At 35.0% G+C, this 27,145-nt stretch overlaps 2 protein-coding genes across 2 annotated transcripts; one reads left to right on the top strand and one right to left on the bottom strand.

The window, feature by feature from the left end:
* Positions 1–5,659: 5,659 nt before the first annotated feature.
* Positions 5,660–6,427, bottom strand: LOC122610357. The gene has a single exon (XM_043783351.1). The coding sequence runs from the start codon at positions 6,425–6,427 to the stop codon at positions 5,660–5,662; it is 768 nt and encodes a 255-aa protein (XP_043639286.1).
* Positions 6,428–21,599: 15,172 nt separating this feature from the next.
* LOC122579744 (protein OBERON 3-like) lies at positions 21,600–26,244 on the top strand. Its single transcript, XM_043751971.1, has 2 exons — positions 21,600–23,530; positions 25,451–26,244. The coding sequence occupies exons 1-2, from the start codon at positions 21,793–21,795 to the stop codon at positions 25,990–25,992; spliced, it is 2,280 nt and encodes a 759-aa protein (XP_043607906.1). The 5' UTR covers positions 21,600–21,792; the 3' UTR covers positions 25,993–26,244.
* The last annotated feature ends 901 nt before the right edge of the window (positions 26,245–27,145 follow it).

The raw sequence follows: 27,145 nt of genomic DNA, 5'->3' as shown, positions 1-27,145 counted from the left end.
CAAAAGTTAGCGTGAAAGCCAAAAGGTCAAGACCTTGTTCCACGTTGCTATGTATGATGCCGAATATCCTTTGAGATCCTACAAATTGAAATCCTTAGAAACTGACGTTAGCCATTTGGCACTCCGACGCTCAAGTCAGTATCATCATTTTGAAAAATAAACAAATAAATAAATAAATGAATAAATAAAAAAGGATTTAGAAATCATACCTGATTTTGTCAATGAGACAATATTAATTAGACATGATATAATTTAAGGTGGATGGCGTTCCAAGCTCTTGGAACTAATTTAACTTCTAGATCTTGTAACCAATAAGATCCTTTACCAACTTCTGCCTCGATCAAATAAGGTCCTTCCCATTTTGGGTTCAATTTCCCATCAGGCTTGATCAAAGCTTTCTTTAACACCAAATCCCCAACTTGAAATCGTCTTAATCTTAAATTCTTATTATAAGACTTGGCGATAAGTTGCTATTCTTATTCTGGTTCTTTCTCATAATTCATCTAGAGCTTCCAAGCTTTCAAACATTAATTCTTTGTTTTTCTCATAAGTCAATGTAACAACCGCCTTAGAAATAATTTAAATAAATCCATGATATGTTCTAGTTTCGAATATGTGCTCACCTGAAGGTCTATTCAATCTTAAATCTTGAATTATAAGACGAGTCTATGGTCTATTGTGATAAGAATATTAGGTTTCAAGACGTAAGCGATTGTATTCAAGAAATTCTAGTCCGAAAATGTTTCATTTAGACCCTACATTTATTAGAATCATTAATTAAGGGAAAACTATAAAAGGGATTAGAAAACCCCATTTTTCCACTTCTTCACCATTTTCTTCCCATCTCACCTCTCTCTCTCTCTAAAAACACACACATACATTCACCATCTTCACCCACAAAAATCATCATTTGATTTTGAGTTGTTAAACCAAGATTTCTTGCATTTTTAGCTTCTTTGTGATAATCAAAACATATTTCTAGTATCGATTTTCAGGTAACAACAACAAATTTTGAGATTTTCATCAAAATAAAAGTTTACTTTTCAAAGTGTATGTTCTTGATGATTTGGTCCATTTTGGTGTAAAAATCGTGTTAAAAGTTAGTGGGTTTGGGTCTAAAAGTGTTTAGTAACCTTTTCGTGATCAAATTTGGGTCGTAAACATGTTTTAATCTTCAAAACCCTTGTTTTTGTTAGAACAGTCCCAAATTCGTCCTAAAAACACTTAAAACGAATTTAGTATCCTAGAAACGAATTTAAGTCTTCCAAAACGAAGTTAAGCTTCAAAACAAACTTAGCAAACGAACTTAAGCTCCAAACAAACTTAAGTCCTCAAACGAATTTAAGGTCTATCTTCGTTCAGATACACCTTATGAATTTAAAGTCTATCTTCGTTCAGATACACCTTACGAATTTAAAGTCTATCTTCGTTCAGATACACCTTACGAATTTAAAGTCTATCTTCGTTCAGATACACCTTACGAATTTAAAGTCTATTTTCGTTAGTTGTAGAAGTCAGATTTTATACTTAGTTGTAATCCAAGTCTATCATGTACAAGGAAACCCTAATTAAGGTATAATCAAGACATATTCGATCTTGTTTATCAAAGTGCGAGTTCAAAGACGTTCATTACGAGTCTAGTGTATGAAAAACACTGTTGAGTCAAACGTTTAAAGATCTTTAGTGAACCAAATCATCAGTACATCAAGGACACTTAGTGAATAAATAATCACGAGAACTAATACATGTATCCATCTATGCTCAATGGTTTGTGATTAGGTTGACATCAAGACATACTTGGATTCGAGTAAATATATTTTACTATATCTGTGTTTATACTCTGTGCTCGCAGAACTACGTTGTAGCAGATCACTGTGAGTCTTCGTAGCCCCTTTTTCTTTACTTATTTCGGGGTGAAAGGAATACTACTTAAGCTTTTATACATGCCGTAACTACTTTTACTACTCTTTGGCTATTTGACTACTTGTTACATATTAGCCGGTCCTATTGAGGATTGTGTGTGCTCTATTGATACATATTAGCCGGTCCTATTGAGGATTGTGTGTGCTCTATTGATACTATTAGCCGGTCCTATTGAGGATTGTGTGTGCTCTATTGATACTATTAGCCGGTCCTATTGAGGATTGTGTGTGCTCTATTGATACTATTAGCCGGTCCTATTGAGGATTGTGAGTGCTCTATTGATACTATTAGCCGGTCCTATTAAGGATTGTGTGTGCTCTATTGATACTATTAGCCGGTCCTATCGAGGATTGTGTGTGCTCGCTTACTTATGTGCAAGTTGGTCACTAGCCACTACATACTACTTAATACTTGAGATCTATTGGCGGTATAAAATGCTTTTATACTACTTGTTTATACTCAAACCTACGAACTCACCAACCTTTGTGTTGACTCTTTTAAGTATTCCTTTCAGGTAATCAAGCTAATCGTGGCTAGGAGTGGTAGCATGGGACTATTAGCAGACTTCAGGATTTAGGGTTGGAGTTGCATGCTTGTACTTTGTGTTTGGTGGCAATATGCCCAATCGTATCCCCTGTGTGGGAACCTTTCGTACTTGATTTGATCATCTTTGTTGAACTTGTGTGTGTAATAACTACTACTATGCTTGTTTGGTTATGAAATTGACTATTTATGTTTATCCTAAGCACTCATTTAGTATTCCTATGTAACATCCATTGCGCGTGTGCTTTATCTTACATCCCGAGTTTTCCGCCGCTGTCGGGGTGTTACAGTCAATAGACTTATCCTAGCAGTTGGTAAGTCCATTTCAGTGGGCAATACTGCTTCTGCTCAAAAAACAAGCGAAAATGGGGTTTGCCCAGTTGCATTTTTAGAGGTTGTGCGATCAGCCCATAAGACAAATGGTAACTCTTCAGCCCATTTTCCTTTGGCCTGTCCCAGTCTTTTCTTTAGATTGTTCATAATAATCTTATTACTTGACTCCGCTTGACCATTGGCTTGAGGATGAACAGGGGTAGAAGTGATCATCTTGATTCCCCATCTTTCACAGAAATTTGTGGTTTTCTTTCCAATAAATTGTGAACCATTGTCACAAATTATCTCTGCTGGAACCCCAAATCTGGTCAATATATTCCTTTTGATGAAGGATATAACATGAGACTCCTGGATCTTGGAATATGCTTCAGCTTCAATCCATTTTGAAAAATAATCTGTCATTGCCAAAAAATATTTCTTCCCCGCTGAAGATTCTGTCATTGGTCCTACAATATCCATTCCCCACTTCATGAATGGCCATGGTGACAAAACTGGATACATAGGTTCAGCTGGTTGATGATGAATGTTGCTATGTCTTTGACAAGCATCACACTTCCTAGCATAATCTTCAGCATCTTGTTTCATGGTTAGCCAATAATAACCATTCCTTAAGATTTTCGAATGTAAGGATCTTCCAGCTGTGCGGTTCCCACATTCTCCTTTGTGAATATCTTTAAGAACCTCTTTGATCTCGGGTTCCTCTAAACACCTAAGATATGGTCCTGCAAGAGACTTTCTATACAAGATACCATTTATCATAGAATAATGTGCAGTTTTCATTCGAAAAGCCTTTGGGTTTTCATCCATAAGAATTGTCCCATTGCTTATATATTCCTTTATAGGTGTCATCCATGAAGTTTGATTGTTTTCAGATTCTCCAGTTTCACTATCTTGAATAGCTAAAGTTTTATGAGACTCTTTATCTATGGCAGGATATAGAACATGAACTATAGGAATAAGTCAAAATTTTCTTCTCTAGGTACTTGTTCTATATCGAATAAGTCAAAATTTTTAGCTAATTTTTTAACTATATCTAGATATTGCATTAATTTTTCTCCTTTCGCAGCGTATGATCCATTAAAATGATTTGCTAAAAGTAATGAATCTACATATACTTTAAGGTTCCTAATATTCAAATCTTTAGCCAATTGCATACCAGAAATTAAAGCTTCATATTCTGCTTCATTATTAGTAGCTATGAAATGACAATTTACTGCTTGGGGTATGATATCCCCCTGTGGTGATTTTAGTACGATACCTAATCCTATTCCTTTAACATTAGCAGCACCATCAGTATATAGGATCCATTTTTTAGTTGCTTCTTCTAGCATTTTAACTTTTAAGTCCACTTCTTGTTGTAAGTCAGTACTAAAATCAGCCACAAAATCAGCTAAAGCTTGAGATTTTATAGCATTTATAGGTTCATATACTAAGTTAAAGGCACTTAATTTTACAGACCATTTAGCCATTCTACCTGATACTTCAGGTTTTCTAAGCACACATTTTATAGGGTAATTTGTCCTAACATGTATAGCATGCGTTTCAAAATAATATCTAAGTTTAGTAGATGCCATGACTAATGCAAGTATGAGTTTTTCGAGATGAGAGTACCTGGTTTCAGCATCAATTAAACTTTTACTTACGTAGTAGACGGGATTGTGTATGCCTTCAGATTCCTTTACAAGAACTGCGCTTACTGCATTTGATGATACTGACATGTAAAGATATAAAGGCTCACCATCTTCAGGCTTCACCAGCAACGGAGGGGTTGATAAGTACTTTTTTAATTCCTGAAAGGCCTCTTTTCACCCCATTCGAATTTCTTATTCTTTTTCAGAATATCGTAAAATTCTTTGCATCTATCTGAGGATCTTGAAATGAATCTGTTGAGAGCTGCTAATCTGCCAGTTAATCTTTGGATGTCTTTAGCATTCGACGGTGACTTCAAATTTAATATTGCTTTAATTTTCTCCGGGCTAGCTTCAATTCCTCTTTTGGTGACCATATATCCTAAGAATTTTCCAGCTCCGACTCCAAAATTACACTTGGCGGGATTTAACTTCATATTGTACTTGTCCAAGATGTTGAAGGCTACTTCAAGATCCTTTAAGTGATCTTCAGCTCTCTTGGACTTTACCACCATATCGTCTATATAGACTTCCATGGTATCCCCCAGTTGATCTTTGAACATCATATTCACTAGCCTTTGATATGTTGCACCTGCATTTTTAAGACCAAAAGGCATTGCAATATAACAATAAATACCTGTCGGTGTCATGAAGGCTGTCGCTTCCTGATCTTCAGGTTCCATTTGTATCTGTTGAAATCCTGAGGAGGCATCCATGAATGTTAGCATCTCATGTCCCGAAGTTGCATCGACCATTGCATCAATATGTGGTAGTGGAAATGGATCTTTTGGACAAGCTTTGTTTAGATCAGTAAAATCTACACAAACTCACCATTTTCCATTTTTCTTTTGTACGACCACCACGTTTGCCAGCCATTCTAGGAATTTAACTTCTCTAATCATATTAGCCTTTAATAATCTTTCAATATCTTCCTGGATTATAGCATTTCTTTCAGGATCAAATTTTCTTCCTTTTTGCTGAATAGGCTTGAAGCTTTTGTCAATTCCCAGCTTGTGTGTGATGACATCTCTTGATATTCCAGTCATATCTTCTTGTTTCCAAGCGAAAGTCTTCATTCTAGCTTTGAGGAAATCAGTAAATCTGACTTCCATATCTTTTGATATCTTTTTCCCTATTAAAGCTTTAATGTTAGGATCTTCAGGAACCAAGATAACTTCCTTTACATCTTGCTCTTCTGGTTCGTCTACATCGAAGACCCTTTTCTGTAATTACTATTGTGAAATTGGCTTTGCAGCTGACTTCATGCTGGATGTGTAGCATTCTCTTGCTTCTTGCTGATCTCCCTTGACAGTAACTACTCCCCAAGGTGTTGGAAGCTTAACACATTGGTGATATGTTGAAGGTACTTCCTTCATTTCGTATATCCAGGGTCTTCCCAAGATTATGTTGCATCCTGGGAGAGAATCTACGACATAGAACTTCTGCATCGAATTCATCCCTCCAACATAAACTGGTAATTTTATTTCACCCACTGTATATTTAGTTTCCCCACTGAATCCAATCAATGGAGAATCCTTTCCATTGATATCTTCTTCCGAGATATCCATTCTTCGTAATGTCTCCAGCTTGATGATATTTACTGAGCTCCCATTATCTATCAAAATCCTGCAAACATAATGGTTAGCGATAAAAAGAGTAATTACCAGCCCATCATGATGAGGTTCCATGATATCATCAAAATCTTCTTCAAAGGAGATAATGTCTGAGTCCGAAATTGATGCTTTCTTCACACTTCTTTCTCCTTTATCTGCTTTGCTTTTCTTTGCAAGTCTTTTTGCTGCTGAATATGTTGTCCCGCACACTTCCGATCCCCCAAAGATGGTATTAATTACTTTTGCATTCGCTGGTGGGGAATCTGCTTTTTGTGTTGATTTTGGTTTGGAAAAGTCCAAGCCTTCGACATCTTTGGCCTTCTTCCTTCCAAGGAGTTCTGTCAAATATCCTTTTGCTAATAAAGTGGATATTTCTCTTCTTAACATCTTGCAATCTTCGGTGATATGGCCAAAGTCTTCATGATAAACACACCACTGGCTAGGATCTATCTTCTTGAAGTATTTGTCATTTTTCTTCTGAGGCCATCTCACCTTGTCTCCAAGATCTCTATAATGCCAGGAGTTCCTACAGAGAAACAGTATGATGCCAAAGTTGGATATTCGACCCCGTCATCTTCTTCAACGACATTGACTTGATCATCTACATGTCTTGAGTAAGGTTTGTGTCTCAGTTTAAACACCGGGGTTTCTGCCTTCCAATTTGGACGATCATATGATAAGGCATCTAATTTCGAAGTTGTAAGTTCATTTTCTTCGAGCCTTATAAATCTTGTTGCCCTTGCTTTTGCTTCATCTAAATTTCTGCATGGCGTCATTATGAGATCTTCCTAGAATTTAGATCCTTTATGGAGACCTCTCTGCAAAGCTTGAATAGCGGTCAACATATCTAATTTAGGAACATTAAGAGATTCTTTTGTAAATCTAGTCATAAAATCTCTAGGAGCAACAATTGTTGGCTCTGGCTCTTGACGAACTGTAGACTCCGGAGCAGTAGGAATCGTAACAGTTGTAGCCTCAGTGACAACTTGTGCGGGAGAACCAATTCCTCTAATAATAAACTTTGGTCTTGACCTTCTCTCCCCAACAACAATATCAGCAGAAGTAGTAGACACAGAAACAGGAACATCAGAAACTGAAGCTCTTAAAGCAGCAATTGATGGAGTAGCTTGAGATCTCTCCATGGCGGCTTGATATGCATCGAATTCTCTATCAACTTCAGCCTGAGATCACTGAGAAGTTGGAAGTCTCTCTACAGCGTCAACACCTTTTCCTTGTCTTCTTCTTCGCTTCGGCAAATGTTCAACCTCTTCTTCATCATCCTCTGAGTCATCACCAGCAGTAACAGTAACTGGTAACGCAGAAGGACCAACATCATCACCAATTGGAGCAGAGGTAGAAGTAGAAACTCCAGAAGTTGGTGGAACAAGATTTGCAGGATCATCAATATCCTCCATAAGATCATCCATATCTGAATCATGCTCCAGATCTCTAGCATATAAAGGAACATCATTAAGTCCCTCAAACTGATCAGCTCGCTCTTCCTGAGGATTATCTTGGGCCTGATCATCACCAGCAGCAGCAGCAGCAACGGGTTCTTCATCTTCCCAACCTTGTCTAGGTGCAACATAGTTAGGATTGATCAAATGTCCGAACAATGGTGGATTATCAACATGTATCGGATGATCTCTACCCGACAAGTGCTTCATACTTTCAACAAATGCCTTATAAGTAAGATGACCTAAATTGAACGTAGGACCGTCAAACGGCAATTCAGCTGCATAGTGATGAATGATTATCATCACAAATCTTGGAAACAGAAAGAATTTCTTATCTGTGCCAAATGACCTCAACTGCTTCTTTAAATTATCAAAAATGTACTGAGAAAAGTCGTATGGCTTGTTCAGCACCAAAGCAACCATCTGAGAAGCATTCTGGATATTCATCTGGTCATAGCCTGTACTCCGATGACTATGGACCTCAACAAATAGTAAGCTAGCAACTTCCATTTGCTACGAAGATGATTCCTAAAGTATGGGTGAGTAATAGCACCAGTATACCCCATACGACGTAGAGCACCGTCACGAAATTCCTCTGAAAAGTCAGTCGGACCTTGCTCTATCTCGACATCACCTAAGTGTAATATCGTCCGTAAGTCTCCAGCCGAGAACGAGAATGAACGTCCTCCAACAGTAGTACGAATGTACATATGATCACCCATCTGCACTGAACGGGCTGAGTTCCAAAACTCCCTAATGAGACTTATCACCAACGAAGGGTTCTCTGTCACTGCAAAATGTACACGAGAACGTGCAAGAAACTGTAGGACACCGTGAAACTCTGGTGTGCACCCCATCTGCGTAATACTGAGATCGAGTGCAGCATTGTGCTCCTTGACGAACACACGAGCATTATTACCTTGTCCTGCCATACCTGTACAAAAACAGACAAAAACGACAAGAAAACGAAAAGTTAGAAAAAAATATCAGAAATTTCCTAAGTGTCACGACCACCTTCGTGTGACATCATCACGAGGCTAAACCTCTTCGTGTGACGTCAGCACGAAGTGTTCTTCGTGAACCCAGAAACACGAGGCATAAAACACCTCCATTCGACGAATCAATGAAGTTAAATCATCAACTTGCACTTGTTTTCATGCACATCATTTATTAAATGCCCAAAAAATCAACAATCGAAACAAATTCGATTTAGAGAACACGAAGTGGATGTTCTTCGTGTCCTTCATCTGCTTCGTGTGAATAGTAAACGAGTCTTCGATTAATCTTGATTTTAAACATGTTAATGTGAACTTTTATTATATTTAAAGTGTACAAACATCAATTAATCCAATTTTATGTCCAATTTTAGTCCAAATCATCAAAAATCAAAGATTCAATCCTTAGTTCGTTCGTGGTACTGTTCACGCGAAGAACAAGTCAAACATTGGGCATTATAACGACTTGTAATCGTTAATTTTCATAGTCAAAACATCAATAATCTATCCTAGATCATGAATTTACCAACAAATCTGGGTAAGAAACGAAAAAGGGGAATGAAATCGATCGAATAGAGAGGACGAATGAATAGTGGCACGAAGGAGGTGGTTCGTGTGGATTACTTAGGGTTAATTTTCGGATAAAAGTAATTAATGAAAGGTTAAAACCCATATTTATATTCGGAGCTTCGTGGGCCGGGCCGAACACTTAGTTCGTGGGCTTCGTGATGACGTCAGCGCGAGGCATGCCGGCGTCAACACGAACGAAGTCGAATTTTTAGTTTTTAAAACACATGAACTGCTTTCCTTAGCCAAATTTTGTAAATTTTCCAGAAAACTAAACAAGGAAAAATTATGAAAATTCCAAAAACATAAACCTGTAGATACTCGTTACTAAAAACCTGTATCTACTCAAATATGCAATCATAAATCATTCGTACTAACTTGTCACCACAATAATGTATCAAATAAATCTTACATTATTATCTTGACATAAAATCGATCATTTCTTCATTGATGTTTAACCTTAAACAAATGCAAACTTACATCAAAACATATTTAATGTATAATGCATTACAAATACATCAAAATATCATATCAACAACCTATCACATTACATCTTAGGTTGTGATCTTGATAATACAATTATAACCTATCACACTAAGTCTTAGGTTATTAAATACAAGGCAATCCATCCTTGTAGCACAGTACTTATAAATTCTGAGCACCTTTTATTGTCTGTCGCAATGCAATTCTAAAAGCAAGCGGGAACAATTTTGCCTTCAATCACAATCTGAAATTTTGATGTCATTTTCATGTAAAATGAGTTTATTATCTGTAACCAGCACACTTAACAAACTTCATTAACGCATCAAAAACAATAAAGTATCATAAATATGCAAAACAACCAAAATCTTAACCTAGCAATCATTACAAGATCTAAGGCAAGTCCAATCTTTGTCAAGCATACTTATCAACCAAAAACAATTGAAATTTCAAAAATTTACTTGAAACTTATTCAAAGATATTTTGACTTTTCAATTTCAAATCCATTTCATTTTCTAAATTAAACAACTTACGTATTAATTAGAAAATCCATCTTTTAAACATACTTACCATAAGCAACAAGACTCATATAATTCACTAAGAATCATATAATTTTCTACAGAATCATTAGATGCTTATCAAATCTCTCGTGCAATAAGAACTAGTTTGACACACAAACTGACACTTATTAATACAAAAAATAAAAATAAAAATAAAAACAAAAATAGCTAAAATAAAAACTGAACTACTTTATTTATTTACAAGAAATTCTAAGTTTTTGCAGATTAGATCAGATTAGCATTTACATAAGTCTGCAAGTGAGAAATAATTCTCTTATTATTAGTTATGAACAGTGACTCAACCACGATTACCGTTATTTTTCTCCTCTTAAACACTCGGTACTTCCAGTTTCCTTTGAGTTGTGACACTTTCAACATACCCTGGCCAAGGACAGTCACCATGTAACCCAAGTAGCCTAATATGCCACTGAATAGTTTGCGAACTTATGTGACCCACATTCAGATATACTTCCGTAATCGATACAAGCACTAAGATAACAAATATTCAATATATATTCAAAAACATCCTTAAACAAATCATGAGACACTTTTTAGATAACAAAATTTAATTACTTTGTGATTTAACTTATTTGCTTTTGCATTTCATTATTTATAAGGAACCCGTGATTTTCTATGAGACCCATGTAGCGAATTTTCTGACAACCTATCCTAAGTTGGAAGCTTTAGGTAGGCTAGGTATACAAAGACACCCCGAGGACATACTTGTCCGAATCTCAAAGACCACATTAGCCCCTTAATTAACATTCATTTCATTTGCATAAACAATATCACATTTAACTTTCATGCTCATGAGTTGTAGAGGTTTTTGCCTATATTTTGAACAAATCCTATAGTAATGCTAGATCTTTCACAAAATTTAAGGACTAGATCAATTCATTACTGAAAAGCAAGCATTCTCAGCCATATATCTGAAAACGTTTCCCACAAGAACATTGTATAAATTAAGTTCAGATTAAGGAAACTTTGCTACTTTGTGTCTACCAATATATCCCAAATTGTAATCACTGAACTAAGCAGTTATATTACGATTAAGCAGACTTAAAAGCTAAGTATCCTCACGTCTAATCGTCTTACAACATCAACTTAAATGTCTGCCATATTTTTGTCATTTTCAGATTTTTCACATTTTTATGAGTTTTTTATGACACTAAGAACTCTTTTTGTATTTTTATGACTCTAGCTATTTACAGACACAAACTTACAAAATTTTTTCTTTGAGAGATTTAATATGAATCAGCATTCTTCATCCCATTGAAAAGAATTAACTTCTCAAATCGAGCCTTATCAAATGCTTTGGTATACAGATCGGCTAAATTATCATCAGTTATAACCTTTTCCAAATGAATTAACTTCTTTTGGGCACAATCACGCAAGAAATGATGTCTAATATCAATATGCTTAGTGACAAGCATGACAGGATTATTTGTAATGTCTATAGCTGACTTATTGTCTATTTTAATAGGAGTATCAAGAAAATCCATATCATAGTCACGAAGTTGTTGCTGAATCCACAATACCTGGGAACAACTGTAACAACCCTCAATTTACAATTAGGATTACTTACTTATATTTATCTAGGTATCTATTCCTAGAGGTATATTAAGAAAATTGACCTTCTAGACATTAGGGCATGGTGATAATTGCCTTCTAGTATAAAGAAATGCCCATAGATGATTAGTTGTCTTAGAAATGTCATCCATAATAACTAAAAATTATCTAAGTCAATCTCAAGGTTTATGAAAAATGATAACAATTTTTGCAAGTATATAATCTAAACAAGAAAGTATCCAAGAATCCAAATAACATAACAACTCAAATAATAACAATGCACATCAATAACATTTTAAGTCAATTACATATGTATTGATATACTTACATACAAGATGCACATATATATACAATGCAACTTTCAAATAAGTCTTATAATTATAAAAATGAATTACAACTTTAAATATTTATAAATATACTTAAACCCCCAATCAATATACTCTTAACTCACTTATTCCTACACTCACACAAACATATACATATATATTTGCTTATACATATAGGTAAACACTAGTTAGGACTTAAACCCAACACATACCACCATGGTTAACCAATACCACTCACCACACCACTTAACTTGACCAATGAATGAGCTCCCAACCCATTTCTTGCCCCCCCCCCATTCACGTGATTAAGGATGGGGAAAACACCAATTTCTGATTTTTCTCACATAACCCAACACACACACATCAAGTGTGCTCTTAAAACTCTCTCCAACTCTCTCTAATTTTCTGCACACTTTCTTCATCTTTTTCGGTTCAAACAAGGCAAAATGGAGCTTGAATCTAACTAATCTAATGTAATAATAAGTCCTACTGATCATCTATCATCTAGAGTCATCTATGGTGGAAGCTTGGAGGTGATTTGGAGGCAACAACCACCCGAAATCAGCCCCTAAAGTGGCTGCTCGAACAGCAGCAGAAAATGGAGCAATACATCTCCAATCTCCTTCTTTTCTTTTGATTCTTGATCATCAATGGGTACCCAACTTGTTCCTTTGTTTGTTCATCATCCTTTCTTACATCTTGTAGCTTATATTCCCTTCTTTTCAAGCTTGCTATAGCCAACAAACAACTCTTGGGCAGCCATCAAGAACAAGACCCAACAACACTCTTAATCTTCTTGTTTTGATCTTCAAAGGGTGATAACTTGTAATCTTTTGATTATCACTCTCTTTATCTTTCATTTTTATCACTAAAAACACATAGATCTTCACATTCATGCATATTTAAAAGATTGATCTAGAAGACATAATTATGAATGCAAGAGATAATAATGGATTTAGTGTATGCATGATAAGATTTGCATTAGTTTAGGTTTATTTTGATTTGGGATTTGAGATGGATCTTTGGATGATGATTGATGATTTGAAATTGAAAATAAGAATCTGTAAATTTGATGATAAAATAAAACAAAAAGAGTGATAATCTTGTAAGTGATAAATTAGAGTGTTAATTAAGCAAGAAAGGTCATTGGTGGGTTGATATGATCAAGAACAAATCTGACAGAAACCATTTTATGTCTTAGAACGGGTAAACTGGGCATGTCAGGGCATTTTCAAGCAAAATTGTCAAAATAAAAGTTGTAGACAAATGAGTTAAAATTAACCTCTAACCGGAATTACTCAAAAATACTGAACCAAATGAAAGATATGATTTTTCTACTGAAACTGGTCAAAACTGTAATTTGGTAATAATATTTTATAAACTTTAACAATTTTTATCTCCTAATCCATAAGGTTCCAGGAGGTCATACTAGGTGGAAAGTAATTTCAATGTGTCGTGATTTTTCTAACAATCAAAACATCAAGAACTTTTATAAAACTTCTCATGTCACAAGCAGTGCCCATTCGGGATATTTTGTGTTTGGATAATTTTTAAGGACACCAAACATCATCTAAAAATTCACCAAAAATTCACAAAAATACTACATACATATAAGTCACTGTGTAAAAATCTTGAAGGTCCAAATAATTCTTCTTGACCCCAAAATAGTAGCCAACATTTCATAAAAATCTGGAAGGAAACTATGCATTTGTATAATGGGCTAAAAGGTGCACTAAAGACCATAATGGGCTAACCCGACCCAAATACTAAACCCATAGAACCATAAATCAGTAGGCCCACTTGGCCCAACAAACCACAATAACCAATATAACCCATTAAGCACATAACCCAAGTAAGGTTAAGCCCAATAACTAAATTAAGCCCAAGTCACTTAAAAACCCATCACATTTTGGCCCAATTGATAATAGCCCATAACACTTAAACGAATTTCATGAGATAAGTGTAATCAAAATAAAACAAAGATAATTAAGTGAGATAGGCATAAGTAATTATGTTAACCAAGCTATATATTGATATCATAAATGCTAATTCGCGCTAAAATTGGTTACACAACAAATGATGAATAAGGATAACATAACTTAATATGGCATTTCTATATGATAACCTAATATATCAAGTGAAACCACAAATGAAGCCAAGTTACCGAAAATCTAACGACTTATAACTACGCATGTAACGAAAGTAACCTTTCTTACCATAAATCTCTACAACCAAAACGATGCGAATGTTAGCAATATACTTGGATCCCACAATTTATAGCAACATAATGAAAGTGGCATTTCTAGGTAATGGCTTAAGATAGGAACTTATGTATATTAGTCCTCTCGTAGGGATAGTCTTGGCTTTGAAATGTGGATGAGGACCATGATGGAATATATGATCAAGGAAGCAATAGATGAGAAGTACCCATTTTGGATAAATAGATATAATGCTCGGCATATCAAGGTGGGTCATAGCCCCCTTTCAAACTGTTTTATATGTTTTACTTTCGGGGTGAAAAGCATGATAAATAAAGTTGTTTTCTCTTATGAAATGATATTTTGAAAGGATGTTTATGATAAGGAATATATGTTGTATGTTCAATGTGATCTATGTTATATGATGAGCTTGAGTACTGTCAAAGTCTAGTCCCCGCTACACTACTGAGGCCTGTAGTTAGAGAGTTGCGCAACTAGGATTCGTCCCCTCACTCACATCAGCGGCGACAGGTTGTTTGGCCGCCTACGTGGCCGCCTTCAACGGTGTCGGTCGTGGGGTGCTCTAATCTACTTATTATTTAGTCGTCTCCATGGCACGACTTCTTTATTATTAATTATTGCACATGACTGACAGCATGTGCCTTTATATCATAATCTATCGGGGCAAGTTATTATTATCATTATTTGGACGTGAAAGGGTTTTAGTAGTGGCTCAAGCATTTAATCATCAAATTATGCCTTTGGCTTAATGGGAAATTTATGTTATTCATGGATGGATATTATGTTTTGAACATACGGTTTGGGTATTGGACCCTATATGGAATCTTGAAAGTTGTTGAAATTGGTGACATTGAAATATTGATAACCGAATGATTTTGGTATGATATATGATTAATCGATATATATACTTTTTCTCTTGTGATGATTTGACAAATGAGAACTTTGTAAGTTACCATGGATTTTTCCAAGTCTTGAAATGACATTATGGTATTTGGAAAACTTGATATTTAGAGATGAGAATCCTACCGGACATATGGTTTGGGTATGTTAATATCTAATAACATGTTTTCTAAGTGTTGAAAATGGTTAGGCATCAAGATTTACTTAAAAACCTATGCACTCACCAACTACATTTTCGTAGTTGACACTTTTTCTTCATGCTTTTCAGGAATTAGCCTAAGCATTGAGGAATTATTTGCATCATGATTGTTTGCATTGCACTTTGGAGTCTAAGATCAAACCTTGTGATGGGCAATGGAATCCACCTTGATCATTGTAGTATACTATTTCATGTGCTTGTTATTTGTTTCATGAACTTAGTATCCAAGTATGGTGAACACATTTGTACTTGGAAATTGGTTTACATGCTTGTACATTTGTAAATTCTTTTTATCAAATAAAGCTATGGTGAATGTTATTTATAATCCTTTGTTTTGAATACTCGACTTTCTGTACATCTCATTGTTCAGCCTTAGTTGGGGTGTTACAACAACAGCTACCAACAGCCATATACTCTGCCTCACATGAAGACTGAGCAACACATGTCTGCTTCATGCACTGCCACGATACTAATTTTCCTCCTAACAACTGACAACCTCCAGTCGTAGACTTTCTGTCATTGTTACAACCGCCAAAATCTGAATCAGTATATGCAACAAAATCAAACGTTCCTCCCATTGGATACCATAGACCAAGCCCTTGGTTTCCCTTAAGATAACGTAGAATACGTTTTGCTGCAACCAAATGTGACTCTTTCGGACTAGCTTGAAATCTAGCGCAAAGACAAACAACGAACATAATATCTAGACACGAAGCAGTCAGATACATTAATGAGCCAATAATAGCACGATAATAAGTTGCATCCACGAGTTCATCTTTCGGATCAAGAACCCCTAAACCATGATTTTGCTGAATAGGAGTACCATATGTCTTGGACTCTAACATTTGAAACCTCTCCAAGATGTCATCGACATACTTAGACTGGTGAATAAAGAATCCATCTTTCCTTTGATCGACTTGCAGTCTGAGGAAAAATTGAAGTTCCCCCATAGCACTCATTTCAAATTCATTTTTCATGCTCATTTCAAACTCTTTGCACATCTTTATATTAGATGAACCAAAAATGATATCATCCACGTAAACTTGTACAATTAGATAATCTCGCTTCTTCCACTTGATAAACAATGTGCTGTCTATTGATCCTCTTGTAAATCCATTTGTCAACAAATGTGTCGACAACTTCTCATACCACACTCTGGGTGCTTGATGTAATCCATAAAGAGCCTTATCCAAACGATATGCTCTTCTTGGATAATTTGGATCTTCAAACCCCGGTGGTTGGTGAACATACACTTCTTCTTTAACTTCACCGTATAAGAAGGCACTCTTAACGTCTAACTGATACACCTTTATACCTTTAAAACTTGCATAGGCTAAAAATAACCTTATAGCTTCAATCCTAGCAATTGGCGCAAAAGTTTCGTTATATTCATATCCTTCTCGTTGTGTAAACTGCTGAACAACTAAACGTGCTTTATTTCTAGTAACTGAAGGTCCCTGTCGTTTTGGAGTCTTAGATCGTTTGAAATTAATCCCTTGATCTGTAACAGTAGACTCATCATATGACACATTTTTAAGTAACTTAACATAATTCTGTGCATTTTTATTATCAGGATGTCTTTTTGCATACCCCTCATAATAATCTCTTTTATATGCACTCATAAACTGTGGTGAAGCTACTTATTCAACTAATCTACCCTTCCCTTTAGTATTAGGAATATCACCAACATCCTTTGACTTGACTTGACTGTCATTCTTAGGATTCTTGACCTTCCTATTTGGACATTCAATAGCTATATGACCTTTCTCACGACAAGTATAACACTTCTTTGCTTGTTGTTTTCTAGATTGACCATATTCTATTTCAGGGATTAGTATACCATACTCCTTCATTTCATTTATGGTATCAAGCGTCTGTATTGCTTCTTCCAAAGTTTTTGCTGGTTTAAAAGGAGCATAATGTCTATCCTTATATGAAATTTGTTCAGCTAACCTTTCTTCTTTATTTTCCACACACCAAACTTTATCAATTTTTGATTTAGGTTCAATCCTATTTATAGATACTTCTTTATCATAGAAAACTGTATCACAGTCTTTCAATGTGTAGTATACTACTTCATCTGGATTAAAATCTAATTCTGTTTGTTGGTGATCTCTTTGTAGAAGTAAATCAGAATCTTTAGTCATGTTACTTTCCTTCTTAAGAATAACATTTTCAGTAGTTAAACTAGTTAAATTTTCTTTCAATTTTATTACCTCAAGTTTCAAATCTGACACCATTTTACAAACATCAACTATAGAAAACAAAGAACAAGATACCTTCTAATCTGCAGCCTTGCAATCTGCCATGTATGCAACAAAATCTTCAGTTGTCATACCTTCAGGTATCACGAAGTTCTTCATTTGTTCTTCAATGCTCTTCATAGAAATGTCATCAACAGGACTCGATGACTCTTCCTTTTCTTCAGACGCTTTCACTGCTGTCATAGGTTCACTCTCAGATCTCACAGTCTTAGCAACATTACGTACATTCTGCTTAACTATCTCAGCTGCACTTTCTTCACTTGAGTATACAGCATAATCAATTGTTGCGGCTACCTCATCATATAATTCTACCATGTAGGCATGATTCGAGGTATCATCAGATTGTGTATCCCATTGATAAGTACCATCCGGATTTTGAACAACAACGGCCTTTGACTCCGAAAATGGTGACAAAACTGGCTGTTGTGGAGTAGCAGGATATGTTATCATTGCTTGAGTTTTGTGATTACTTGGAGTAATACCGCCTTGATTGTAATTTTGACGACCAGCAACGGTATTATCAATCCTCTTAGGTCGTTGACATTCTCTTGCAAAGTGACCAAATCTATCGCAGTTATAACATTTCACCTTGGATTTGTCAAAGCCTTTAGTGCCATTACCTATAGGTCTCCCAGTTCTCTTAGTGAATCTTTTGACCTTAATAGTGAGCATAGCTAGCTGCCATTGTAGATCCATTTCTTCCAAATCATCAGGATCTATCTGATTGTAATCCTCATCAGTTACTGCAGGATCAGTAATCTTTCCTCCGATAAATGCTTCATGAGCATTACAAAAGGCTGAGTAAACACTCATTCTTCCTTCTGCAGAACTCATACTCATTGGCATAAAGTGAAAAGATTGTACATTGCTCTTGACATTCATATTTGCATTGTCATAAGCAACATATCCAGCAATACCTTCAGCATCTACTTTTGGTGTAGCTTCTGCACCACTTAGAAATGCATTGTTCCCCGAGTTAGAACCTGCTAAATGAACAGACTTAGCATGATACAATGATGGATCTTGAGTGAAATCCGAGTGAGTATAATTATTTCTTCTCTTCATGTCTCTGTTCTTCAGCTTGGAAACTACCTTTTCAAAGTCCCATGTACTGTATTCCTGATCATCTTGAAGTTGATGAACATAATCAGTCCATGTCTTAGGCAGTGAGTCCAAAAACTTATCGCCTAGCTCAGTTTGAGGATAAACAATCTCAAAATATGACAACTCAATAGTCAAATGACTGAATCGAATAATAATCTCATCAAGAGATTCTCTTTTTAGTCCATTGAAAGCTTCATACTGGCGCTTCAGAAGTTTGATACGATTCTTCTTCAAGGTTACATCGCCCTCACAATATCTTTCAAGAGCGTCCCATAAATCCTTTGAAGTAGTGTATTTTTTGAACAAGTGTACACTATCTTGAGGTAAGGCCATAGTAAGAGTGGACAAGGCCTTTCCCTCAATTGCATACCTTTTGCGTTCTTCAATCGGCATATCAGCATAAGTATACCTACTGATCACTCCATTCTTCTCATACGAAGGCTAATCAAAACCTTGAGTAATCACAAGCCACATGTCCATGTCAGTGAGACGAATGTAGTCTTCAAAACGTCTCTTCCACATCCAATAGTTTTCCATACTGAACAACTTTGGAGGTGTGTTTCCACGACCAACCTCATGATCGTGCATGATCATCTGGCTAATAAGTAGGGCATTTTGTGAATTTGCAGCAGCTGGAATAGTAGTCATTTCGGATCTTTTGAAATTAAATCAAACGAAATAACACTTAGTTCGTGTGGCACGAGGTACACGTGACATGAACTACAAACAAAGTCACGTGGCACGAAGCTGTATGACTTACACGAAGTACACGTCACACGAAGTGAAGCACGAAGTACACGTGTCACGACCTAAGTCACGAAGGATAGTTCGTGTTGGCATGGCACGAAGAGCAGTTCGTGCAGACGTGGCACGAAGTGAACACGAAGTCACTGGATGACGTAAGCACGAACACGAAGTACACCTCGTGCTGACGTAAGCACGAAGTGACACGAAAGAAGATCATGAAAATGGTAAATAACACGAATTTCGAACGAATTTGCAATCAATAGCCAATCAAACGATCTTAAACCTTCTGGTAATCAACCTTAGGGCTCTGATACCACTTGTAAGGTACCCTATTGTTGCGTGGATCGTAATAAGACGTGATTCGTTATGTCAAGAGTGCGGAATCCTCTTGAGATAACTAGAATGCTATTGTCTTCCGTCGATTAATGAGCAATTAACCAACCTAAGGAGATGCACAAGGCTTGTGGTTCGTGTAGGAGATCACACGAAGGAACAATTAACCTTAATTCGTAATTTTGTGAATATCTTCTAAGATTTACCAAACGATTAACCTAATTCCGTAGATTAGGTCTTGTATTTATACTAGTTGTGTATTGGATCGTGTGGGCTTCGGCCTTAATTAGATAATTAGGCCCGTAATTAACAATAACCAATCTACCTCGTGTTGACGTCAGCACGAGGGCAATCCCATGTGCTGATGACGTCAGCACGAGGGAAGTGCCTTTGGTCCTTTGTTTTACTTTGTTTGGCTCGTACATAACATCCAATCATCGTTTAAGTGTTCTACGACACTTATAAACCTTGATTCTATGTTCTTGTACCTGCAAAACAATATATAACACACAAACACAATACAAAACACAAACAAATATAATATTGAAGTTCAAACGTAATCATTAAATATCAACACAAGTTCTTATTTAAATGATTACAATCATAGTTCCTAAAACATAGACGATAATCAAATCTATGTTGCGATTGTCACAACGAATCTGCATCTACACCTTTTCTATCAATATAGATTACACATAACATAATATACTTGTCTACTCTTCCTTTTCTTTAATCTCTATTCAGCCTCCATGTCCATCTTATTGCTACATCATTTAGTTTATCATTACTATTGTGGTTGATTTAAAGATCAAGATTCATAACATTTTTATATTATTTTATTTAACTCACTTTTTAATGGCAAATGTCCGAGATGCATAGTTTCAAAAGTAAGGATTATCAAAAGTGTAAGTCTTAGGAATGATTGATGCAAGGTATCTAAAAGAGAAAAATAACTCATATAGATTTAACTTTTCTTTTTTTTTGTCATTTTAGTCACCCATCTTTTATTTTTACTAAAATAGGGTGTAACCTTTCATTTTTTTTTTACCACTATAAACACTTACCTTTTATTTTTGTTAAAATAAGATGCAACTTTTCACTTTTTTAACATTTTAGTTACCCAACTTTTATTTTTATTAAAATAATAATTAATATTTACCCATTGTCTATTCTCTTTGACATAAAATCAATACCTATTTTAATTTTAGTTTTAACCATTAGATTCATAAAAATAATATATAAAAATATATATGATGCATAACATAAGATACATATATAATATCAAAGTAATACTCATCATAAACCATTTATTCATTAATTAAAGTTAAAAAATTATTATATAACAACAACAACAATGACTGTATATGCAAAGATATTAAAAAGGTTTTCGTTTCTTTTAGTTACGAATAAGTTTTACGTTAAAAATAAAAACGGTCAATGTGTATGGATGGATTTAATAAGGTTTTGATGTGTCATCTTAAGTTTTGATGATGAAAATAGTTGTTTTAAGTGACATGACAAGCTACGTGAAAGCTAAGATGGACTTTCTAAAAATAGTTGTTTTAATTACATATTGGTGTTAAAGTATACTTTAATGTCATTTTTCAACAATTTTTTACAATGTGAGTAATTAATGTAAAAATTTATCCAAAGGTTACATCTCATTTTAATAAAATAAAAATTAAATAATTAAAGTGATAAAAAAAAAATTAAAAGTTGCGTCTCATTCTAACAAAAATAAAAAGGGTGATTAAAGTGGAAAAAAAAAATGAAAGGTTTTTTCCCTATCTAAAACCACAGGGACGATATAGGAAGATTCTTTGTCCGGGCGAGAGACCTCCTCTCAAAAGTCAAAACCCATTTCATTTCACAAACATACACGCAGTCTTTCCCAATTCAAGAATTCAAAGCAGTTGGAGGATTTAAAGAACCCTCCCTTCAATTTGCTTTCATTTTCAACATCAATTCTTCTTCACAAGGTAATCAACTTCTTTTTTTTTTTTTTTTCATTTTCATTTTATTATATTAAAAAATGAGAGAAAACTACCCAAATAATCATCATAATGATGTTAGTCAAAACCCTGAATCTTCAAAAGTAAGCCATGATGATAATACTAATAATGATAATGAAAGTCAATTGAATTTTGATTCAAAAGCAACCTCAAAATTAGGGATTTCTCAAGAGTTGACTTTAAGTTATCTTTGTGAGAATAATCTTAATAACAATAATAATAATTTGAAATTGGGTCAAACACAAAATCCATGTGGGGATGATGAAAACAACAGATTTGTAGAAAGAGATTTTTTACAATTGTCGGAGAATTCGTCGAAACGAGAGGCTGGAAATGATACCGAGGATGAGATATATGGAATGACTAGTAGAGATAAGAAACCGAAACTAGAAACGCTTGATTTGTCTCTAGCTTTGCCTGATACTTGTATGTCATTGGCTGCCTCGAATCGTGTTGTGCATGATGCTAATGATTTTTCAGTTAGTTTAAGGCCTGCTAGGAGTATGCAGTCATTGGGTAGGTCTAATAGTAACAATACTTTTTCTAATGATTTCACCACGGGGTCGATGTCGTATTCTTATTCACATCTGTTTTCACATAATCCTAGTTGTTCCATGACTGATGATTACTCAATGGGTAGTCATAGAAAGGATTGTGATGCGTTGTGGAATGCTGGGGAAGGGACTAATGGGTCGGTTCATAGTCGGTTTAGGCCAGTTGGAGATGGTGGTGTTGCGTTGGTGCAAGGTAATGGAACTAGTACGGATAATAATAATAATACTAGCAATAATGTTAACGTGTCGTTTTTTCCTTCGGAATTGCCTGCAAGGATGAAAATGGAGACACAGTCGGGTGATTCGAGAGGGAGAGGCTCTGGGAATAGCAAAGGGGTGGAAAGTTTGGATTTTGGTAGATCGCGTAAGCTTTCTAGGCCCGAGAGAGTTCTTAGAGAAGTTGTATCCGAGTCTATTCAGACGATGGCTCAGATAATACAAGAGCTTCCTGAAGAAACTTTCGAGTCTACGAAGGAGTATTTAAAGAAATTGATTTCAGTTCCTGAAAAGAGAGACGAATTGGTGGGATTACAGCTGCGGCTTGAGAGAAGGTCTGACCTTACTAGTGAAACTCTCTCGAAAGCAAATAGAAACCAGCTTGTACTCTTGGTTGCTGTAAGAATGGGTATCGACAGCTTCTTATCTGTCCAAAATCGTCTTCCGGCAAATGAGCTGATTGAGATTTTTGTATTCGAACGGTGTAAAAATATGAACTGCAAGAGATTATTGCCTGTTGAAGACTGCGACTGCAAGATTTGCTCAACGAAAAAAGGTTTTTGTAGCGAGTGTATGTGCCCCGTTTGTCTAAACTTTGACTGTGCCAGTAATACATGCAGTTGGGTTGGGTGTGATGTATGTTCTCATTGGTGTCACGCATCTTGTGGTATTCAAAAGAATTTAATAAAGCCTGGTCCAAGCTTGAAAGGTCCTGCAGGCACAAAAGAGATGCAATTTAACTGTCTTGGTTGTGGTCATGCTTCTGAAATGTTCGGGTTCATTAAGGATGTTTTCAAGTCATGCGCGGAACAATGGGGTTTGGAGACATTAATAAAAGAACTTGATTGTGTTAGGAAAATCTTTAGGGAAAGTGGAGATTTTAAAGGGCAAAAGCTTCATCTAAAGGCGGCTGAGTTGATATCGATGCTCGAGAACAAAGTCATGTCTCCTTCAGATGTATGCAGCACCATCCTTCAATTCTTCAACTGTAAGTCTCGAAACACATTTTTTTCTTACTGATATTTATTGATACATAATTGGATTTTGTTTTGAATGACGCTTAGGTCGTGTGTGGATATATCTCTTGTTGCTTCGGTTTCTCTTATTTAATTATGTATTAAATCCAAAATGGCCAGTTGTTTCGCACCCACTGTATAGAAGTTTTAGAGTTCCATACACCAACCATGAAAACTGGAGTCTTTCTGTCCCATAAATCTGCAGAGATTTATTATTTTGCGGTGTGCCATAAAATTTATAAACATCAAAAGTAAGTTGACAGATTTTATTTGGCTACTCGAAATTCTTCTATTTGGCCTTTTGATAATATACTATCTTAGTGTCTTTGTTATTTAACAAATAGTCAAAGAGTGTTTTTTAATAAACTATATTCAGTCAAATGTTGGTACTTTTTGTGCATCATGGATGGACAATTATCATTTTGTGCTGTACTATCTTAATTGCAACGTTTCTATCATTTTTAAATTCTTTCTTGCCAATATTTTATCATTACTTATTATCATCAACACAGGTTACTAGTGGTATTGATTTTATTTTCACAAGATTTCTTTGACTTTGTCTGTGTAACTCATGTATGTTAGGTGTTTGATTTATCATCCAAGTAATATAATTATACTATGTTTGTTGTAAAAAGTAGTAATTTTTAATGGAAGTGTTTGTATGGCCTATGTTACAGTTGATTTATATACATATCTAAAGATACTGGTTAGACAATATGCTTAACTTCGTTTTCTTATAGACTTAGTATTTCATTTAATTTATGAGCATTATTTATATCATTAGTAAGGAAATTCGGTGTATGAGATTCCTTGATAACTTAAATAAAGCACCATGCCTTCAAGCTTCTTTTAAGGTTACTCTTTTGTCTCATCAAATGGTCATGATTTCTATGTTTAATACGAAAATTGGGCTGGGCTGACGGGTTGAGTACGGGCCAAATTTTGAGAACAGATGAAACTAGTTTGGATTGACCCACCATTACTTTCTTTGACTACATTGTGTTTCTTTTTTAGAACGACAATATATTAATAATAAAAGACCACTAGCAAAGTACTAGAAAGCCCCAGAGTACAAGAAAAATACATTTACAAACATATATCATTGATATCTATATCCAAAACAACTAGATCATAGATACTTCTTGAGGCTTGGATTGCAAGGACTACAAAAAGGGTAAAAAAAACTCATACCAATTACGAGATACGAGAAAAACCTTCACCAAACGGAGGCTGAGCCACCAGTTTTTACTCCGTGATGTTTTTAATGTAATCCCGTATAAGCCTCAAGGAACACGATCACCTAATAAACAAGGAGAGGGCAATTAAGCCATTCAACCCACTCAAGTCGTTTCTTTTTACATCTAGACGAATACCACATATAGGACTGTGATACAATGAGGTCAAAAAGAAACTCCTTACGATGCTTCCCGTTGTCGAAAACTTCCTCATTTCTATATTTCCATATCGACCACCATAGACAATAGATTATAGCCTCCAAAATAACTTTCTTATTCAAAGACATATGCATGTTATCAAGACTACGTACATTGTTCTTTAAATATCTTTTATAAGTAAATATAGCTGACGATCCCAAAAATACCAAACACCTGATTATCTAGTAGTAAATTAGAAGGTCATACTTTTTCTGAACAGTGTTAAAAGTTCCATTTCTGGCGATAGCTTTTATCTCTGAGCAACCCATATATGAGCTTTATATTTTGCAAGCTTCATGTCTTATTCCAAACCTCTCTAGGCTGTTAGAACCGCAAATAATTGTGTCATATATTCGTCAATTGAATAGCGTAGTTAGTGGTGTAATTTTGTTTTTGTTTATATTAGCCATCTTGTATTTATGAATGCATATAACATCAATGAATGAATCATGTCTACAGCCACTGATCTGATGACCGAGTTTCCCATGTCAAACCCCTTGAAAGATGTCATTCCACCCTTAAAACCCCACCCTCATCAAACCTCCTTCTATAACAATGCGGGATCATCAAGTGGTAGAGGAGGAGATAACAGTCTCAAAGGTCTTCCTCACATGATGAATGCCAACAAGATGATAATTGAGGATGAATGGTCGGTAAAATCATCACAGAAAGATGCATATGATAGTGTGGAAAGCCTCGTAAGAATAAAAGAAGCCGAAGCCAGAATATTCCAGAATAAAGCTGATGAAGCAAGAAGAGAAGCAGAAGGGTATAAACGGATGATCAGAGCAAAGATTGAGAAACTAGATGAAGAATACACTGAAAAAATTGTCAAGTTAAAGCTGCATGAAAGTGAAGAACAAAGAAAGAAGAAAGCAGATGAGCTTAAGGTTTCAGAGAATGATCATTGTGAGTATTACAAAATGAAGATGAGAATGCAAGCAGAAATTGCTGGATTATTGGAAAGAATGGAGAAAACTAAACAGCAATGGGTGTCGTGATAAGTAGTTTGATTCTTGCATGTCTTTGGTCTTTTTTTTTTTTTTTTTTTTCAAGATCCTTAATTTTCTTTTTTATGAATCATTTTTGAATTGATGGAATTGGTTTGGGTTTATGGGTTTTAACTTTTAACATCTGATTGACCTTTTTCTTTTTGTTGTTAGAAGGATTGTTGACATCTTTGGATATTTTGGATGTGAATTTAGGTGTATTTTATTGTATTGTTTGGATATTATGGCAAAATTGATTATTAATGTTTGGTTTCAGGTCCCAACAAATTAGTTTTTAACTTCTGGTTGGATTGCAAGTAAGGGTAGGTTTAATTGGAACAAAATTTCTTTTTTTTTTTTTTTTTTTTTTTTTTTGGTAAACATGCAAATGGTTCTAGTTTGCTTTGTCGATATAATCTTCAACGGATTGGATCGATGTATATATATTACCACATTATTTTCCGTTTATATAAACATATATGACGACTAACAAGTCAAGCAAAGTAATTTATGTAAGTAGTAATTTAAAAGTTAAAGTTGATGTTTTAAATTAAGTTCATTAAGGGTATTATGGATATTTTAAATAAATATTATAAGTATTTTAATTGAAAACTTTTAAAATAGTGAATAAAAGGAAAAAGTTATATAATATAGTATTAGATTTTAAACCCATTAAGTTCATGCCAATAGTCGTAAAATAAGATATATAACATATGTTTGGTTTCTAAGGATCCATCTAGAAATATATTTATTGGACTTTGTTAGCCCACTTGATAGAAAATTATTTCTTTTGATGAAAATTAAGGTTCAAACTTTGGCATAAACTTTAGGGATTAATCACGGAAAGACCAACATACTTTCTCATTTGTACACGGTTGTCCATTATACATTTTTATTGATGAGGTTTACCCACAAACTTTTTTTTACACGGTTGACCCATAGTTGACCGGTTTACTGGTTATAATCAGTTAATGAAGTTGACATGGATTCACAACGACAGATTTAATCTTTGGATGACTAATTTACTTTTTCTTTTGTACATGGTTGGCTATTGAACTTTTTAATTGATATGTATTGCCAACAAACTTTTAAAATTTATACATGGTTGACCCAAATCTTCAAAACTGATTTTTTTTTTCTCATACTCAAATCTTCAAAATTGCTT

The sequence above is a fragment of the Erigeron canadensis genome, chromosome 8 (assembly GCF_010389155.1).
Source record: "Erigeron canadensis isolate Cc75 chromosome 8, C_canadensis_v1, whole genome shotgun sequence".
Taxonomy (NCBI): domain Eukaryota; kingdom Viridiplantae; phylum Streptophyta; class Magnoliopsida; order Asterales; family Asteraceae; genus Erigeron; species Erigeron canadensis.
Note: the sequence above shows the minus strand (reverse complement) of the source record. Positions and strands in the feature narration are given on the sequence as shown.

What these genes read in the sequence shown, in the direction of transcription:
- LOC122610357 (XM_043783351.1), bottom strand. Translation starts at nt 6,427, where the DNA reads ATGTTAAGAAGAGAAATATCCACTTTATTAGCAAAAGGATATTTGACA.
- LOC122579744 (XM_043751971.1), top strand. Translation starts at nt 21,793, where the DNA reads ATGAGAGAAAACTACCCAAATAATCATCATAATGATGTTAGTCAAAAC. An exon ending in CATCCTTCAATTCTTCAACT is followed by an intron (nt 23,531 to 25,450) that starts GTAAGTCTCGAA and finishes TCATGTCTACAG; the next exon opens with CCACTGATCTGATGACCGAG.